The sequence below is a fragment of the Stomoxys calcitrans genome, chromosome 2 (genome assembly GCF_963082655.1).
Source record: "Stomoxys calcitrans chromosome 2, idStoCalc2.1, whole genome shotgun sequence".
Lineage (NCBI taxonomy): Eukaryota > Metazoa > Arthropoda > Insecta > Diptera > Muscidae > Stomoxys > Stomoxys calcitrans.
The window spans coordinates 8509966-8530874 of record NC_081553.1 but is presented as its reverse complement, the minus strand read 5'-3'; the positions used below and the strand labels follow the sequence as shown (position 1 = coordinate 8530874).

General features: G+C 40.6%; 1 protein-coding gene across 1 annotated transcript in view; it reads right to left on the bottom strand.

The window, feature by feature from the left end:
• Positions 1 to 20909, bottom strand: part of LOC131995287 (protein sidekick-2-like) — a 188255-nt gene that overhangs the window by 84334 nt on the left and 83012 nt on the right. The window contains exon 7 of the mRNA XM_059363754.1: positions 638 to 819. Coding sequence (XP_059219737.1) covers positions 638 to 819 — 182 coding nt within the window. The remainder of the gene's footprint in view (positions 1 to 637; positions 820 to 20909) is intronic.

The following is a 20909-nucleotide window of genomic DNA, read 5'->3' as shown; positions in this document are numbered from 1 at the left end:
TGCGTTGTACTCGTCCAGAAGATTGGTTTATTAATCACCTGAGGTAACTTTCTGCTTTACTAATCTTTCAAGACACTTATTTGTTACTCCCCCATACACGATTCACGCACGACTCTAAGATCTTTCAAGATTCTTCTGAATTACTCTTTAGCAACTCAAATGGAGGATTCGCGGAATAGTCTTACAGAGGAATCGTCTAAGACTCTTAGACTAACTCGTCTTCTAGAAGATTCATCGGAAGAGTGTTTGGCAATCAAAAATGTTTGCAGGGTAGTGCTCCCTTTACATATAGTCTTGCACAGTACATCCACAACTTGTATACTCTCTTACATGGCCACCTGTGCCTGTGGTGCTATCTTGTGCAGACATTTTCAAAGTATCTTTTACCTCCATGTGGTGGCCTGTAGATACCATAACTTTATCCTATTTTGTTGTTTTGTTTTTCGTTCTCATGCATAGACCTTAAAAAAGTTGCCTTCAAGTTTATTATAGGAGGCCTTTTTTGGAGTTAATGTTTCGTGCTTTTAAGTCTATTTTCTGTTGGCTGCTTTGTGCGTAGGAAATTCCATTGAAATTCCAGGTAATTGTTATGTTCAGATGGGTTGGTTATATTGACTGACGACTGGTCGATACTTACCCTCACGCAAGGTCACTATGTAGTAGGATTCTTTGGAGGGGGGACTAATGCCCAGCTTGTTGACAGCCTTCAGGCGAAAACTGTAGACGGTAAAGGGCACCAGCCCGGTGACTTGATGGGATGTTACATTTGATTTTGTTTGTATTTGTGGCACTTGATCCCATTGACCATTTTCGCCCACTCTGCAAATAGAAAGACATAAGAAAGAAAAAAAAAACCAAACGTTAAAGAAGAGGACAATTGCGGCTAGCTACAGCAAATTAAAGGAATTGAGGTTAAAGTAGCAAAATGTATCGAAGTATAATATTTACCCTTCCATCACCTGCAAATGGACACATACACACACACTTATGTACAGTTAAAAAAAAAACAGGAACAGGATATAGCGAAAGACAAGCAAAAAAAAAAAATGGAAAATTCCAGAGGGACTCTAAGTGTTGTTGAGGGATTGCCTTGCGTCCCCGATTTGTGTCTTAATTCAATCGTTTTTTGTCCCTACACCCAGAGAAATAAGTCTGCTGATATCAAATTAAAATTAATATATTTCTGCAATTTCGCGAAGATCGATTCAGATTTGAATATAGCTGCCATATAGACCGATCTCTCGATTTAAGGTTTTGAGGCCATAAAAGTCGCATTTATTGTCCGATTTTGCCAAAATGTAGGACAGTGAATTGTGTTAGCCCCTTCGACATCTTTTTTCAATTTGGTCCATGCCATATGGACCGATCTTTCGATTTAGGGTTTTAGGCCCATAAAAGGCGCATTTATTGTGCCCTTTAACAAACTGTTAAGCCCTTTAACAAACTTCTGCAATATGGCGTAGATCGGTCCAGATTTGCATATAGCTGTCATATAGACCGATTTCTTGATTTATGGTTTTGGGGCCATAAAAGGCGCATTTATTGTCCGATTTTGCCAAAATTTAGGACAGTGAGTTAAGTTAAGCCCCTCGACATCCTTCTTCTATTTGGCTCACATCGGTCTAGATTTGCATATAGCTGCCATATAGACAGATATGTCGATTTGAGGTTTTGTATGTCGATTTGAGGTTTTGGGCCCATAAAAGACGCATTTATTGTCTGATGTCGCCTAAATTTGGGACAGTGTTAGGATCTTCGATATTTTTCTGCATCTTGGCCCAAATCGTTCCAGATTTGGATATAGCTGCCATATAACCAAACTCTCGATTTAAGGTTTTGAGGCCATAAAAAGCGCATTTATTGTCAGATTTTGGCAAAATTTAGGACAGTGAGTTAAGTTCAGCCACTCGACATCCTTTTTCTATTTGGCTCACACCTGTCCAGATTTGCATATAGCTGCCATATGGACAGATATCTCAATATGAGGTTTTGGGTTCATAAAAGGCGCATTTATTGCCCGATTTCGCCCAAATTTGGGACATTGAGTTAAGATAAGCCCTTCGACATTCTTCTTCAATTTGGTTTACAACGGTCCAGATTTGGATATAGCTGCCATATAGACCGATATCTCGATTTAAAGTCTTGGCCCCATTAAAGACGCATTTATAATCCGATTTCACTGAAATTTGACACAGTGACTTATTTTTAGGCTTTTCGACATGCGTGTCGTATATCGTTCAGATCGGTTTATTTGTAGATATAGCTACATAAAAACCAAAAACCAATTGAACAATGACCTGTACTTATAAGTATTTGGTCGGAACATATTTCGATGGGGCATAAGGTATGCATTTTTCACCGGATTTTGACGAAAGGTGGATTACATATATACCCGAGGTGGTGGGTATTCAAAGTTCGGCCCCGCCGAACTTAACGCCTTTTTACTTTTTGGGTTTTTTTTAGGTTTTTACAGTTTCAAAACAGCAAGAAATGTTTGCTGTTTTAGCAAAAAAATTACTACTGCTCAATTTTCAGTAGACTTTTTGCTGTAACAGCAAACATTTTTGCTGTTTTTACTCCGAAATTTCTCTGAGTGTACTACACTATACTTTCTACGAATGTCCCACTCTAGCATTTCAACAGGTCAGACACTTCAATCACTTGTCGAGAGGAAATTGTGGTATTTAAACTGTTCTTAGGATAACCACTTAAATGCACGTTCGTCTCCAATAAGACCAATGACGCCGTGCATTAGTCAGCAGCATGGGACGGTTTAACATCTATGTGTGATTTTAAGTGATTTCCGAAGTCTGTTTAAGGTTAATATTTTTGTACGACAACAACGATAGGTTTAAACTTTTTCGAAAATTGTGGGCATTATATTTAAGACAACAAATCAGGAGAGGCAAAAGTTTCGCAGTTCCTGAATTTTGAGTAACTTTAACAACATTTTAGATTTTCTTATATGACTTATAACTGATAACAAATCATGGGTACACTAAAATAAGTAAAAAGGCATTAACTTTGGCCGGGCCGAACTTTGGTTACCCACCACCTCGGGTGTATATGTAAACGCCCCTTTCGCCACAATCTGGTGAAAATTGGATAAATTATACACGCAAATTCGGCACGTACATAGAGTGCTCTAATAGATAAAAGTCACTGTTGAACTTTGTATTTAAAATTTCAACAAGATCGGGTAATAAATAAGGCTTTTATGAGCTTCAGACCCTTAACCGGTATATCGGTCTATATGACAGCTATATGTAAATACAGTCCGATCTTTACCATGGTTGGGTCGGATGGCGGACAGACAGACAGACAGACAGACAGACAGACAGACAGACAGACAGACATACAGACAGACAGACAGACAGACAGACAGACAGACAGACTGACAGACTGACAGACTGACAGACAGACAGACAGACAGACTGACTGACTGACTGACTGACTGACTGACTGACTGACTGACTGACTGACTGACTGACTGACTGACTGACTGACTGACTGACTGACTGACTGACTGACTGACTGACTGACTGACTGACTGACTGACTGACTGACTGACTGACTGACTGACTGACTGACTGACTGACTGACTGACTGACTGACTGACTGACTGACTGACTGACTGACTGACTGACTGACTGACTGACTGACTGACTGACTGACTGACTGACTGACTGACTGACTGACTGACTGACTGACTGACTGACTGACTGACTGACTGACTGACTGACTGACTGACTGACTGACTGACTGACTGACTGACTGACTGACTGACTGACTGACTGACTGACTGACTGACTGACTGACTGACTGACTGACTGACTGACTGACTGACTGACTGACTGACTGACTGACTGACTGACTGACTGACTGACTGACTGACTGACTGACTGACTGACTGACTGACTGACTGACTGACTGACTGACTGACTGACTGACTGACTGACTGACTGACTGACTGACTGACTGACTGACTGACTGACTGACTGACTGACTGACTGACTGACTGACTGACTGACTGACTGACTGACTGACTGACTGACTGACTGACTGACTGATGACTAAATGCATATACCCTATATACTATACTGACTGACTGACTGACTGACTGATGACTAAATGCATATACCCCCTATACTACGGTGGTGGGTATAAAAATAAATTCCCTAAAATGTTGTCTCTATTAAAAATTGCACTGAAATGTTGTCTTTGGAAATATGTGATTGAAATTGACGACTACCATCCACCATGCATCGCTTGCCGCGCCGATGTTACATAAGTGAGCTCGTAGTCCTTTCTGTCCCGTTATGATACGTTCCGTAAAGAAGTTTAAACTCAACTTCCTTGCTATAACACAACACCATCTATTAGTACTAACTAAACGTATTGTGCTGCAACTTCAGCTATAAATTTTGGTTCGAATTCTATTCGAATGCAACACTTTTTTCATGAGTCATATGTATTATCTAGCTGTTTATTATCCTCGAAATCTAAGTTTTTACCCAATACGGCCATTTACGGCTATATACGAATTGACATCTTATGGATAGATGCCATTATATCCAATAATTTGGATAGTGATATCTTTTTTTTGCTTGTGACATGCTTTTTATTACCAAATCTTCCAGTACTGTTCCAGTACATTTTGATTAATATGACCTTGAAATTTGTTTTTCTTTTATAATCATTTGGTAGGATAAAATGCGAGAGGCGGAAATGTAAATCACACATCAAACCAAGCCGACCTTTGTAATAGCAACCTATTTTCATATAAAACATATTCTCCAAAGGGTTAATCCTTAAGGACAGCTTACCAAAACACACAACTTATTTACCTGCGACTAGTAAAACAAACACCAATGCCGCAACCAGCAACGCAATACACACCCACACACACACACTCACTCACAGTCATTTGTTGAAGTTTGTAAAAACCTTTTGTTAAATATAAAACTAAGCACAGCCCAAACAAATAAAATTTGTTCTTTTCTCGATTGCTGTGGGTATTAACGATAAAAGAGTTGAGGTCCCCAAACGTTGGGCATGTCCTTGCTGTTGGTTTTTTTTATGCCATTAAGGTAGCTTACACAAACACACACACACACAAACTAACAATAGCAAATGTTAACCACAAAAGTAACACACCATAGTGAAAACGTAGAGGAATACCCAAACATATGTCCAGGCCTCACAACTACACACCTGGAAGTGTAACCGAAAACAACTCAACTCTTTGTCCCACTAAAAAAGGGATCATGTTGATATGTTGATTTTGTTTTTTTAAATTTTAAAAGCACAAACAAATGCCAAACAAAAACTTCCTGCTCTGTTTACGATATGACCTTCGTCCTTTGCTGTCTTTTATTTTGTGGCTGAAATTGTTACTAGCCCATAAAGTTTGGTAGTTTAGTGTTTTCACTTTGTATTTTTTTTCGTTTTCGCTTTGTTGAATGTTTGTCTGGGGCTTTACTTTTGTCAAAATTCCAAAGCCGAGAGGAGCAGTTTCCTTTTGTTTCGAAAGATTTTAAATTATATGTCAGAGATTTCAAACGGCCGGATTTAAGAGATTATCTCAAATACGTGGCGAATTTCCAATTGGAATTGAACATGAGAGAACTTCATATGACTAGACGGTTAATGGAAGAATTTGATTTTCATGGTAAGGGGTTGACAAGAATCTTATATATAAAAATTAATTTGTGTTTGTAGGTTTCTTTGTTTGAAAATAGGGTACTACATTTTTTGATATCTGAAGGGGGGCGGACCCTCCCCCTTACCCAAATTTTCAGAAACGCCAGATCTCAAAGATAGGTGTTGCGATATAAGCGAAATTTTGTGTGCTCTCTTATAGTACCCTAAAAATAAAATTTGGTATCCATATTTCGGATGGGGTGCCTAGGGGGGCCGCCCCACCCTCAAACCGACCAAACATATATTTAGACCAGCCATAACAATATGGGACTCAAATGAAAGGTATTTAGGATAAGAAAACGTATCTGATATCCAATTGTCGGACCAAGTGTTAGGGGGCCACCGCAACCCCCAAAACACCCCTAAATCGGAAATATTTACCGACCATGGCAATATGGAACTCAAATGAAAGGTATTTGTGAGTAGAATACGAATCTGATATCCAAATGTGGGGCCACGATTCTGGGGGTCCACCCCTTCCCCAAAACACCCCCCCAAGCAATACTTATTTACCGACCATGTGTGTATGGGGCTTAAATAAAAGGTATTTCAGTGTAGAATACGAATCTGATATCCAAATATGGCCGTCTCTTACCAAAAACAAGGGGACAAATTTACGACTATAGCAATATGGGGCTCAAATGAAAGGTTTTTGGGAGTAAAGCAAGGAAAAGTGTCTATGGGGCCACCCCACCCCCTCAACACCACCTGGAAGTATTTGTTGACTATTGCAATATGAGGCTCAAATAAGAAGGTTTTTAGAGTAGAACACGAATCCGATATATATTTTCAAGGCCAACTCACTGAGTGGCCGCCCATCCCCCAAAGCACCCCCCAAACCAATCATGTTTGCTAACTTTGGAAATATGGGGCTCAAATTAAAGGTATTTGGGAGTAGACCACGTATCTGATATCAACTATGGCAATATGGGGTTCAACTTAAAAGTATTTGGCAGCAGACCACGTATCTGATAGCAACATTAGGGAGCAACTGTCTAGGACACCAAGACAGTTTGTGTCTCAAAGAGAGTGGAACTAAATGTTTATAGTTTTAGGGCCAATTCCCCAAACCGGACATATTTGCTGACTTTTGCAATAAGGAGTTTAAATGAGATTAAAAAAAGGAATTTGGTATCTGATTTTGAGGCCAATGCCAACATGGGGGTTCAAATAAATGATATATAGATATATGAGAATAGAGCACGTTGCTGATATATTTTCCGGGCTTAGTGTTTGAGGGACCACCCCACTCCCCAAAATACCCCTAAATCGGGTATATTTACCGATTCCATTTGCCCATGGACATTCCAATAAGGAACTGGGGCAAACTTCTCACATATCAATGAGTGCAGTCCGATTCAATTTTAAGTTCAATGATAAAAGCCTTGCTTTTTTTAGCCGAGTCCGAACGGCGTGCCGCAGTGCAACAGTTTTACGTGGCATATTACCTCACACATGTTGCCAGCATTAGGAGGGGAAAATAACCGCTGAAAATTTTTGTCTGATGGTCTAGCTAGGATTCAAACCCAGGAGTTCAGCGTTATAGGCGAACATGCTAACCTCCCCGCTACGGTGGCCTCCTTTTTTATGGATCGACCACTCTTTACATTAACATCCCAAATATACTCTTTAAACACCAACGAGATATTTGGGGTGATTATGCACACTTTGGGGTCTAATTTCATTTTGGTGTTTGGGTTGAAATTGCATTATGAAATCAAAACCCAAATTGTTAATCGGTTTGGGAGGACATTGGTTTGGGAGGACATTTACTAACTTTGCGGTGCATTTGTTTTTGGGGCCTTTTTTCATTTTCCAGTTAGGCCGCAATGGTTTGTGCCCTGTATTCAGTTATGTCACATTATGCTCAGGTCTAGTCTATATTTAGGGTCTCATATGTCTCACTTGCAACGGCGAAAGTCGTTACACTCGTTTTCACCTCACACACTTTTGTTAGGACCCGTGTTGTCGCTTTTGATGAATTCTATTTGTTATTTGTTACATGAATTCCATTTGTTTTTTTTTACATTATCTATTTTTCTACGTTGCCAAATGAAGTTTGACCTTGAAATGAATTGTGCGCTGTGTTTTTTTTTTTCTTCTGCGTGAGTTTCTCTGCCTGGATGACTGCATTAAAAAACCCAACATGCAAACCAACAACAAAACATACAACATAGCCAAGTGAGCGAACAGCAACAAAACACACAACCTAGAACATAGCACATACTCAACAGCCTCATCAACGAACAACCACACACACATCATTTTTGTATATAAGCAACGCAGTGAAAAACCGTATACGCGCTGTAGGTTGATGACAGCGGCGGTGGAGGCGACTGCGATAGAGCAGCAAATACCCATACGCACAGGGTTTACGCAGGCAGCAGTCAAACACTATGCGTTGGTCAAGCCCTTGGTGACTGTCGATAGTCAAGGGAAAAACGGTACATGGGAAGAGGGCAAAGGCCTATAAAAAGGGAGTCACAAGTAAAAACGGGGATCAGTCACAAAGCACTTGTCAGAATAAGACATGTCACAGGTAAGTGAGAGTGGTGAAACGAGACAAATTGTGGTGAACAAGTGAAAGTGCAACGCGTTCAATCCTACAGTGTGCTTACGCAGGCCACCAGAGTTCGTGTCAAAACATAAGATGAACAACGTTTACCCCGCGGTCTGCTTACGCAGGCCACCTCTGTGAACCGTGAATATCCGTAACCGTGCAAAGCGTTAAATCGTACGGTTTGCTTACGCAGGCCACCCGAGTTCGTGACGGGGCATTCAGTGAACAATTTTTACCCCGCGGTGTGCTTACGTAGGCCACCTTCGCGGAGCGGACAGTGAATATTCACAACCGTGTTCAACGCGTTAAATCCCGCTGTGTGCTTACGCATGCCACCGTGACGGTGTGTAGCGCGTTAAATCCCGCGGTGTGTTTACGCAGGCCACCCTCGCGAATCGTGAAACATCGTGACCATATGAGTGTTAATCCCACGGTGAGATTACGCAGGCCGCCAGAGTTCGTGGCCAGTTGATTCCGTGAAACACGTTGACCCCGCGGTGAGCTTACTTAGGCCGTGATGGTGTGCAGCGCGTTAAATCCCGCGGTGTGCTTACGCAGGCCAACCTCGCGAATCGTGAAACATCGTGACCATATGAAGTGTGTGAAGCTTGTTAATCTAGCGGTGCGCTTACGCAGGCCACCAGAGTTCGTGGACAGTTGATTCCGTGAAACACGTTTACACCGCGGTGAGCTTACGTAGGCCGTGATGGTGTGCAGCGCGTTAAATCCCGCGGTGTGCTTACGCAGGCCAATAGAGCTCGTGACCAGTCCATACCTCGAACCACGTGAGCCCTCGGTGTGCTTACGCAGGCCACCAGAGTACGCGTTCAGCTTACGTAGGCCGTGATGGTGTGCAGCGCGTTAAATCCGGCGGTGTGCTTACGCAGGCTATCGGAGCTCGTGACAAGTCCATACCTCGAACCACGTGTCCCCGCGGTGTGCTCACGCAGGAATCGTGAAACATGCTGACTCTGTGAAGCGTCTTAATTCCGCGGTGTGCTTACACAGGGCACCAGAGTTCGTGGGCAATTGATTCCGTGAAACACGTTGACCCCGCGGTGAGCTTACGTAGGCCACCTCCGTGACTCCTCCATTTCACGTGTAATATGAACCCTAGCTGTGAGGGTATGCCGACCACACACGTATTCGCCTTTCACCACAACGTTACGCTTTCAATACTACCTTTCGGTGCACACAGACCATGACTCGACATCCACCACCCTAACTCCCTTGGGCGATTGCCCGGTTTCCCATCCGAAAACCACAATCTATAAGCGGAGTACTTATCCGGGTCTCCACACGCACTCATATCCCGAGCAACGTCAGGGAGTACTTAGCCACTAGGCACACCACCCGGAGGGTCACCAGAACCGCGTTGACGGGAGTACTTATCTAGGTCTCCTTTACGCCAGATTAATGACGACGACGTCACCCTGAATCGCAAGCGAAGTGCTTAGCCAGGCCTCCCCGGTACACGATGCTCTGAATACCTCTGCAATAATCTGAAAATTCTGAAATAAACCGTTAAACTTAAAAACTCGTCCACCGTCTATCTCTTCCGCTGTCTCTGAAATTATAAATTTCTGTGACGAATCCTTCCCCCGCGAGCCTTCCCCAGCTAATGGAGGAAACTCGTTGTTACACACTCTAATAAAATGCATATGGCGATTTTGGGTCTTAGCCCACAAAAGTCTCATTTGTTACCCAATTTCGCTGAACTTTGAAACTGGGACATATAAATCAATTAAGATACAAATCGCTCCATATTCGGATATAGTGGAGCTATAATGAAATTTTGAAGTTTTTTTACTTGTTCTGTCTATTTTTGTGTATTTCCCGTCATTACACGACTGCAAAAAAGTTGTTAAGGGAGACTAAGAGTTTGATTTCGTACTTTTGGGCGCTTAGAAAAACTCTAAAATAAATGTTTCTCATTAGTTACAAATATAGGTCATTGCCTCATTTTGATTTATTGATAAGATTTCGGCTAGCAACTCAGTACATAAAACTTTGCAGACCCAACTTTTAAGCTCGTAAGTTCTCATGTGTTTTGTATTGTTTTTCTTGTTGCTTTTTTCCCCACTCATTTCGTGAGATGCTTGTTTTCTTTGATTTGATAGGTTATTAATGACAAACGTGACAATACTCAGATTCAACAAACTTTGGAATATTTTCAGAACTTTTATCCCCATTTAATTTGTTTGCAGCGTAACATAGGACAAACGAAGAAAAAAGGCCAACAAATCCTTATTAATTATCTGGCACAGGCCAAGGCAAGTCTATGTCTTGGCCTTGCAAATGTCACGTCCCTAAATCGTCTGAGCCCCTTTTGACAAGAGGACACGTACGCGCCTATGAAGAGACGCGCATATGCGATTACTTATGAATGGATTTTGTGGTGCTGACAGCATTGATTGGCAATGTCTGGCAAACAAATCGTACGGATGAAACTTTTCCTTTATAAATACTTTGACATTTAACCCACTGAGGCAGAATGTTTCTGAGTGTGTGTGGGTATGGATGTATGAAATTGATTTGCCAAAGATTACTTTTGTTGGTGATTTAGGTCTTCAACTTGAGCAAACAAAACAACAAAAAGACAATACGAAGGTCACTTGGTAACAAGGCCAGACGACGAATTGTAAATAATTCACAGATATTAATGGGTGGCTGAACCTGGTCGTTAGAATGCTCAAAGAGACACACACACTCACGGTGACCCATGACCGCAGGCTAAGTGGAGTAGAGTGTTGAGCAAGCCAAAGAATCAGTTTGCAACTAAACTTTCATTTTAACCCAGTAGATAAAATAAGAATAAACTTCTTGAAGAATGCAGACGTTTTTAAACTTTTTTCTTAAGATTTTCATTAATGAAAAAATTCATTGAACCTTTAAAGAATACCTAATGGTTTAGCTATGGCTAATGGCTATCTCAATGATTTATAATTCTCGCAAAGCAATAAAACGGCTAACCTTTTCAAGGACAGGCCATACTCCATATCAATTTCCTTTGGTGCTCATATCAAAGTATCAATTCAAACGTTACATGCGACCTAAAACCAAAAAGACGGAAAAGACTCAAAAACGGCTAACCCGATTACCTTGAAATGTTCACAGATTATGTAGGTTGATCTGGAAGGAAACATAGGCGATATAATTTTTTGATATCGAGAGGGGGGCGGACCCTCCCCCTTACCACAAAAGTACTACCCAAAAATAAAAGTGAACCGATCGGGACAATATGGGATTCAAATGAAAGGTATTCAAAAGTAGAGTATGAAATTCATAATAAAAGTTGGGTCCAAGTTCCCGGGGGGCCGCCCCAGCCCCAAAACCCCTTAAAATAGGTTTATTTGACGATCATGACAATATGGGACTCAAATGAAAGGTATTCGGGAGTAGATTACGAATATGGTCAGGAAGAAAAAATATGCTTTATAATTTGTTGATATCGTAAGAGGGCGGACCCTCCCCGTTACCCCAAAAAATGCCACCCAAAATAATAAGTGGGCCGATAAAGCCAATATGGATATTAAATGAAATGTGTTGAAGAGTAGAAAACGAATATGGTATTAAAAATTGGGTCCAAGTACCCAGGAAGTCGCCCGCCCTAACCCCAACATGTCTAAAAACAGAAAAATTGGTCGTCCATATCAATATGGGGCTTAAATGATAGGTATTCGGGAGTAGATTTCGAATCTGGCATACAAATTCAGATCGAAGTGTAGGCGGTCACTCCACCCCCTAAAAACTCCCCAAATCGGCATATGAGTTATCATGATTTTATGAATTTCGGTTTGTTTGTTTGTTTCGTAGAATCAAAAAAAGAAACATAAGTTATATAATTTTTAGATATCGGATGGTGGCTGACCCTCCCTCAAGGTGGCTCTTTTTCTCCTAAAAATACGTCGAATAGATTTATTGACCTATTATGGCAATATGGGACTCAAATGAAATGTATTTGAGAGTAGAAAACGAATTTGATACCCACTGAACTGAACTTCATTTCCGACTATAGCAATGTGGAGCTCAAATCAACGATATTTGGGAGTAAAGAGCGAATGTGATATTTATTTTCAGGTGCCGGTGTCCTCCCCAGCCCCAAAACACCTTCCAAACGGTTCATACTTACCCACCATGACAAAATGGGGTTCAAAGTAAAGGGATTTGGGAGTGGACATGAATTTGATATCCATATTAGAGTCAAAATGTCTCCCCTAAAAAGCAGTTCTCATTACCCTAATTTCAAAAATACCAGATCTCGGAGATTGGTAATGCGAAAAAAAACATGTTTTCTATTGTTGGGAAAGGGTGCCGCGGGGACAGCCCAAAACCCGCCGAATGGATATATACACCAATCAGGACAATATAGAGCCATGTGTTTGGGGAGCCGCCCCACCCCAAAACACCTCCCTATTATATGAGAGCTATTTGGGTGGAAGTTTATTGATTTTCGGGAAATTTATATTCATTTTCGGGACAAAGACCCTGGGGTCCACCCCACCTTCAAACACAACTTATTTATCGATCATGCCATTATGGGACTCATAAGAAATGTTTTCGAAAGTAGAGCACGAATCTTAAATTTACTTTGATGGCCAAGTGACCACTCCCGAAATACCCTCTAAAACAGAAATATTTACCAATACAGTAATATGGGGCTCAAAAGAAAGTCATTTGGGAGTAGAGTAAAAATTTGCCCAGGAACCGAGCAGGGGCAAACTTTTCATACATCAATGAGTGCTTTCCTATTCAAGTTGAGCTTATCAACGATAAGGGGCCTTTTTATAGCCGTGTCCGTACGGTGTACGGACATAGGATACAGTAGAACCATATCCACATTCAGGGCGAAGTGTCCCCGTTCTAAATAGATATTAGAGAGTTAAAGAAGGCGCTAGTATTACAATAAAGTGCTCATTTGTTTTACGACTCTCTCGAAATTTGGAAGGGAGTATTATCGTATGTCTCCTAATGCTACCGGCGAATTTCATAGAAATCAGTTCAGATTTAGATATAGCTGTCATATATGTATACCGCCGATTTTTACTCCTAGAACCATTGCGAGAGCATTTATTGACCAATCTTGCCAAAATTTTACATAACGCTTTCCTAATAATCTAAGAAGTTTGGTCGAGATCGGTTCAGACTCAGATGTAGCTCCCATATATATGTTCGTCAGAATTTGCAATAATGTTGTCATTTGTCAACCATAGTTATTACAGTTTGAATATATTTGCTCGAAATTTTAAAACGGATTGTTAAATAACCCATCTGTGAACATCCTTCGAGGTCCATCAATTAGGTTCAGAATCAGATATAGCTAACACTTTGTACTTATAGGCTTGCTGTAGGTTATTACACAGTCGGCGCCGCTCAACTTTTGCCTTTCCTTGCTGGTTTTTAAAATTATTATCCCACTTTTAATCTGACCCAAACATGTATTGAGTTTTCCCCTGCGGATATAAGTGTTGAAATGGTCGATATGATCTACCATATGAACGGTCGATTTCAGCCAACATAGCAGTTTTAATTTTATGGCATTGTTATTACATTAATACCGCAACCATTGCAGCGTTTTAATCACTGCCTTGTAATAAGATTTGCCTTTTGGGAATCCGAAGAAGGGAGAGTAAAAAATGAGAGGCGGCTTTATTATTCATTTCAATAAAAATAAATACCATCCGAATTTCAGTCATAAATCTGTATTGAATTTGTGTTGAATGAAGCAAAGCCAGGACCACAAAAAAAAAAAACAAGAAATTGCACAAAGCCCATCATCAGTGGCCAACCACCTTGGCCGGAGGATATGCTTCAATGGTTTAATGACGAACATGGCATAGCCATGGCCATATTCATGGTGGCCTTAAGCCAGGACCACCACCACCATCAATAACCATAATTTGCTTGTTATTGTTTTCTCTTTATCCGATTTTATTTTATTTTTGCTTATTGAAGGGTCATTAAATCTTATTCAGTGCCCTGTTGGCTGCTGAGGTGAGCCGGTGACCGTTCCCATTTTCTTGACATTGAATTTACTTTCAGGATGATATAAACGCCGTTTTGGCAAATTACATAATGGAATGTGTTGAGCAATGTCCTAATTGCCGAATGATTATGGCCACTACAGATGTGGTGGCTAAGAAGATATTTCTCTCGAAAGTCCTTGGCTGAATACGAGACTAGGTAAGTTAATGTATAAGAGGATATTGCGTTTTACGTTGTAAATTATAGGAAATTATTTAATCGAATTACATGTGTCTTGTAGTACGTCCTTCATGAGCTGCATGTGACTGCTTTATTACCATCTCATTGAAATTGTTAGACAGTGGAATGATTACTTTTATTTTATTTTTAACAGTTTAACAATATAAGTGCCTTTATCCGAATCGCATATGAACTTTATCGGCCTAGGAATTTAAGTTTGGATGTAAGGTGTACTCCATTCTTAAAATACTTTATTTCAGCTCGTTATTCTCATGACGTCTGATTAAGGGGTGTTTTCGGGGGTGAGGTGGTCTCCCATATGGCCCTGAAAATTATCAGCATCGCGCTCTTCTCTCAAATACCATTTATTTAAACCCAGGATGAAGCGTCCCCCAATCACATGGCCCTAAAATAGGTTATCAAATTCGTTTTCTAATCTCAAATACCTTTCATATCAGCCACATATTGGCATGGCCGAAAAAATTTCACTCTTTGGGGGTGTTTTGTGGAAGGGGTGATGCCTTAAATACATGGTTCTACATTTGGATATCAAATTCGTATTCTACTCCCAAATACCTTTATTTGAGCCCCATATTGCGATGGTCTGTGGGGTACTTTGAGAAAATTGGTCCCGAAAGTGGATTTAAATTCTTGTTTCACCCCCCAATTCTTTTCATTTAAGCCCCATATTGACATGGTCGGTAAATATGTCTGATTTAGGGGTGTTTTCGGGATTTTAGTGGTCCTCCAAACACTAAGGCTAAGAAAGTTAGATATCGAGCTCCACTATCTTGAAGACCCAAATTGTCTTGGTGTGCAAACACATCCTACTTGGGGGTTGTTATGGTGCTGGGACGTCCCCTAGACAGTTTGTCCCGAATGTTGATGTCAGATTCATTATCTACTCCCAAATACCCTTATTAATTTTTCCATAGTCGGCAAAAATTACCGGTTTTGGGGGTGGGGCGGCCACTCAGTGACTTGGCTTTTAAAATATATCTCAGATTCGTTTTCTACTCTAAAATACCTCTTATTTGAGCTTCATATTGCAATGGTCAGCAAATACTTCCTATGTGGATGGTGTTATGGGGATGGGGTGGCTCCATAGACACTTTTCCCGAACATTGATATCAGATTCGTGCTTTACTCCCAAAGACCTTTCATTTGAGCCCCATATTGCTGTGGTCGTAAATTTGTACCCTTCGGGGGATGTTTTGGGGGAGAGGGGGCTCCCAAATACTTGGTCCCATATTTGGATATCAGGTCCGTATTCTACATTCAAATACCTTTTATTTAAGGCCTATATTCCCATGTTCAGCAAAAAAGTCCTGTTTGGGAGGTGTTTTGGTAAAGGGGTGGACCCCCAGAAACGTGGTCCCACATTTGGATATCAGATTTGTATTCTTCTCGAAAATACCTTTCATTTGAGTCCCATATTGTCGTGATTGGTCTAAATATGTGTTTGGTAGGTTTTAGGGTGGGGCAGCCCTCCTAGGTACCCATCCGAAATTTGGATACCAAATTTTTATTTTTAGGGTACCACAAAATTTCGCTTAAATCTCACCACCCATATCTGAGATCTGGCGTTTTGAAAACAATGGTAAGGGGAGGGTCCGCTCCCCCATCCGATATCAAAAAAAGTAGTACCCTTTTTTCACCACGGGATCATTATGTACCATCAGTGGAAATTTCAAGAAAATCTGTTCAGCCTATTCTGAGTCTATAAGGAACACACAAACAAACAAACAAACAAACATATAAACAAACACAAATTGATTTTTATACCCTCCAACATAGGATGGGGGAATACTAATTTCGTCATTCTGTTTGTAACTACTCGAAATATTCGTCTGAGACCCCATAAAGTATATATATTTTTGATCGTCGTGACCTTTTATGTCGATCTAGCCATGTCCGTCCGTCCGTCGTAAATGGACCATATCGGTCCATGTTTTGATATAGCTACCATAAAAACCGATTCGGCTCGGCCGAACTTAATGCCTTTTTATTTGTTTTTAAATAAGACCGTTGCTAAAGTTGTATTTAACCGTTGCCAATATATTTAACCGCAAACGTCATTGTCCATAGCCACAGCTTAAACTATTGACTGACCTTCATGCCAAAGAACACCAGGTAGGGCCACACGTATCACAGCACCACCCACCCGCTTTCCAATAGCGAGCTCTTTTAGCATACTCTCTCTTTCCCACATACCAGTCACCTTACCACTAATACTCCCACACAAATAACGGATGCTTAAGTAAAAAGCAACAACAATTTGCTCTGTTTCTGTTTTTTCTTCTTTTGTTGAATATTCTCATTTTCATGGATTTTCGTTTCGGTAAACTAATTTTCGTATATATTCTACACATCTCCGGAAAATTATTTTTTCGATTCGTGCCAATTTTGGTTAAATTCATGCAGCGGTTTGGCCGTTATATGTACCACAAAATCGTCTTTATAAAACCCTTGTCCATAAAAACTTCCTTAGAATTAAAGAAGAGATGGAGGAGGAAAAAAGTGTTGTCAAAATATTTCAATTATTTTTTTATCAGCTTCGATGTTTTGAAACTTTCGACTCCCAGGTGTCCTTTGAGGAAAGTTTTTGTAACTTTTTAATCAATCTGCAGCGAGTAAACGTAATATTTCTTTTATTATATTTTTATGGTTAAGTTGCTAATGATACAAATCCTGGCAGCTTATTCGTAAAAAAACACATGTCTTCCTGCACTAATAGTGACAGCGGTGGCCTTACACCACTTACATTGTTGTGGGTATTTATCATATTTTAAATCATCCCATTTACTATATTTTCAATTTCTTGTGATTTTGGTTACGCTTGCGTCATAAATGAAAATCTTATATAATACTCGGAATTTCTCTACGACCATAACTTTAAGATGCATTATGTTTCTTTTTATACCATTCACCATAATATGGGGGTACACTATACTAACGTCATTCCGTTTGTAACACATCGAAGTATTGGTCTTAAACTTTATCTTATAAAATTCTATTTGTGTTTGTTTGTCGGTTTGTTCCGTATAGACTCAAAAACGGCTGAACCAGTTACCTTGAAATTTTCACAGATTGTGTAGGTTGGTCTGGAAGGAAACATAGACTATATAATTTTTTGATATCACGAGGTGGGGCGGACCCTCCCCCTTACCACAAAAGTGCTACCCAATACTAAAAGTGGACCGATCGAGACAATATGTGATTCAAATGAAAGGTATTCAAGAGTAGAGTACGAATTTCATAATAAAAGTTGGGTCCAAGTGCCTGGGGGCCGTCTCAGTCCCAAAACACCTTAAAATAGGCTTGAGTCTAAGAACCTATCGGACCGACCCAAAGCGAAAACTCCCCCAAACAGCCATATTGGACGTTCATTTCAATATGGGGCTCAAATGAAATGTATTTCGTATCTGATTTCGTATAAAGGGTAGATTACAAATATAGCATAAATCATTAGGTCCAAGTATGGGGAAGTCGCCCACCCCCAAATACACCTAACTGGGCATATTAGCCGACCATGGCTATATGGGACTCAAATGAAAAATATTAGGGAGTAGATTACGAATATGACATTAAAATTTGCATGCAAGTCTAGGTGGCGCTTTTTCTCCTAAAGATACGCCAAATGGGTTATTTGATCCATTATGACAATATGGGACTCAAATGAAAGGCATTTGAGAGTAGAAAACAAATACGCCCTAAAGCACTCCCTAATCTGATCTTCATTTCCATTGGCAATAAAGAACGAAATTGATATGTATTTTCAGTGCAAAGTGCCGGTGGCCGCCTCAGCCCCCAAAACACCCTCCAAACGGTTCATATTTACTGGCCATGGCAATATAGAGCTCAAATTAAAGGGATTTGGAAGTGCAGCACGAATTTGATATCCATATTTGAGTCGAAATGTCTGAGGTGCCATCCCTTCCCTAATGAGAACATTACCCTAAGGAAGAACATTACCACCGGGAACCGAGAAGGGGCAAATTCTCACACATCAATGAGTGCTTTCTGATTCAAGTTTAAACTCAATGATAAGGGACCTTTTTTTATAGCCGAGTTCGAACGGCGTCCCGCAGTGCGACACCTCTTTGGGGAAAATTTTTTAAATGACCATGCATGGCATTGTACCCCGCAAATGTCGCCAACATTAAGAGGGCATAACACCGCTTTGTCCTAAGTTCTCGCCAGGATTCGAACGCGTTCAGCGTCATAGGCTACAATGGCACGAATTTGATATCCGCATTCAGGGCGAAGTGTCCCCAGCCTAAAAAGATATTAAGGAAGGCACAGTGGAGCGGGCCCGGTTCGGCTAGTAAAGTGTATTTATTTTTGATCGCCATGATATTGTAAATCGTTCAAGCCATGTCCGTCCATCTATCCGTCTGTCCGTCTGCTCTTTCATCTCTCCATCCATGCGTCCGTCTGTCCGTCCATCTGTTTGTCCATCAGTCCGTTGTTCGTCTGTCCTTCCGTCGCTTACTATCGAAGGCGTAAAGCTAACGCTCGGAATTTCTTGCAAAACCATCCTCTTAGTGTAGGTTGGTTGGGGTTGTAAATGGACCATATCGGTCCATGTTCGATTTGTTAATTGTTATTCGATAGAACTATGAAGTTTGTTCCGAATCGGTCTATATAAACCGGCCTTGAGCCAGCAGAGAGCGCAGTTATTGGCACGAATTCGAATATCCGCATACAGGGCCAAGTGCCCCACCCTCAAAATATATTAGAGAGTTAAAGAGGCGCAGCGTTCTAGCCATGTCCGTCCATCTGTCCGTCTATCCGTCCGTCCGTCTGCCCTTTCATCTGTCTGAACATCTGTCCATCCATGCGTCCGTCTGTCCATCTATCTGTTTGTTCATCAGTCCGTTGGTCGTCTGTCCTTCCGTCGCTCTATTGAAAGTACGGTTACTATCGAAGGAGTAAAGCTAAACGCTTGGAATCGGTCCATGTTTTGATAAAGTTCCCATATAAACTGTTCTGCCGATCTCCCTTCTTAATTGTTATTCGATTTGTTAATTGTTATTCGATAGAACTGTGAAGTTTGTTCCGAATCGGTCCATATAAACCGTTCTTCAGCCAGAAGAGAGTGCAGTTATTGTCTAATTTGACTGAAAATTTGCCAAACAACTTCTCCTATGACCTTCAACAAACATGCCATGTATGGTCTGAATAACCTGATATAGCCATTTGAACCGATTTCCCGGTTTTACTTCATGAGCCTCTATAGGGTGCAGTTCTTATCCCATTCGTTTGAAACTTTAGACAATGACATTCATCATGATCCCCAACATCCAAACCAGGTATGCCCTCATCGGCTCAACTAGTTTAGCAATACTTATCCATTTTCCTTTTTTTGCCTTTTAAGAGATATCGGACAATAAACTTGACATAGTGGAGGGTATATACGATTCGGCTTAAATTGTTTGCGACTCTTTTTCAACATTTGTAAGAAATTGAAAAGGATGTTCATTCGTCTTTGCCTTCAATTTTTGTTTATTTTTTTTTTCTCTTAAAATCTTTGTTGGAGTCTTGGGTGGCTCTTAGTTTCATTCGTGTTATTGTGCTTTTCGTAGTTGTTGTTGTTGTTTTTGTCAGCAGAAAAAAGGAACGCAAATCACATTTTCTGGGATACAAACACACACTTTTTTTTGCATACAAAAGACTCACTTCCTGTGAAATAAAAGTGTAAAGAAGACAGACAGTGTTTCAAGAGGCCCTTAAATAACTTTAGCTTTGTAATTTTCTGTTTGTTGATATGCTCAAAAGGACAAAAGGGACATAGCTTATGAAACAAAACTACATTGCATGACGTGGAAGAGAAAGTCCTTTCGCAATTTGTAAGAAATACAGATTCAGTGAAAATCATTAATTAGAGAATAAGTTATACACCATAACGAGTGTAACTTGCTTCCCAGTAGGTTTGTGTATCCCAGCTCTTTAGATGCAAGAAAAACTCACAAGGTTGGGACGAAACTAGTTTTGTGTTTCATAATTTTCTGAAATTCTAACTAATTTTATTACCAGAAATTTTCTTGGAACACCACTGTGTCCTGGTGACGTTTATCTCTTCAATATACTCCCCATTTGACTCAAAAGGATGCCCCCATACATACCTATGCACACTTTATGGACATTGCCATATACCTTATACTTGGTTAGCCCGGCACTTTCCCAGGAAACCACTCACACACATGCACTCGCTTAAGAAAATCTGCATTCCATGCGAATCCGAAATTGAGATTCTTCACAACATCTTTGGCTCGTGCAGCAATGCTGTCCAACTGCACAACCCTCTTGCCTTCTCCTGCTCGTAGTCATTCGCACACAGACTCGCCTATGTCTGAGTTGCGTTCTCATTTTCACATTTTCTCCGGTAGCCATTAAGACATGAAAAACTGTCAGTTGTGGCGTTCATCCACTTTGGGGA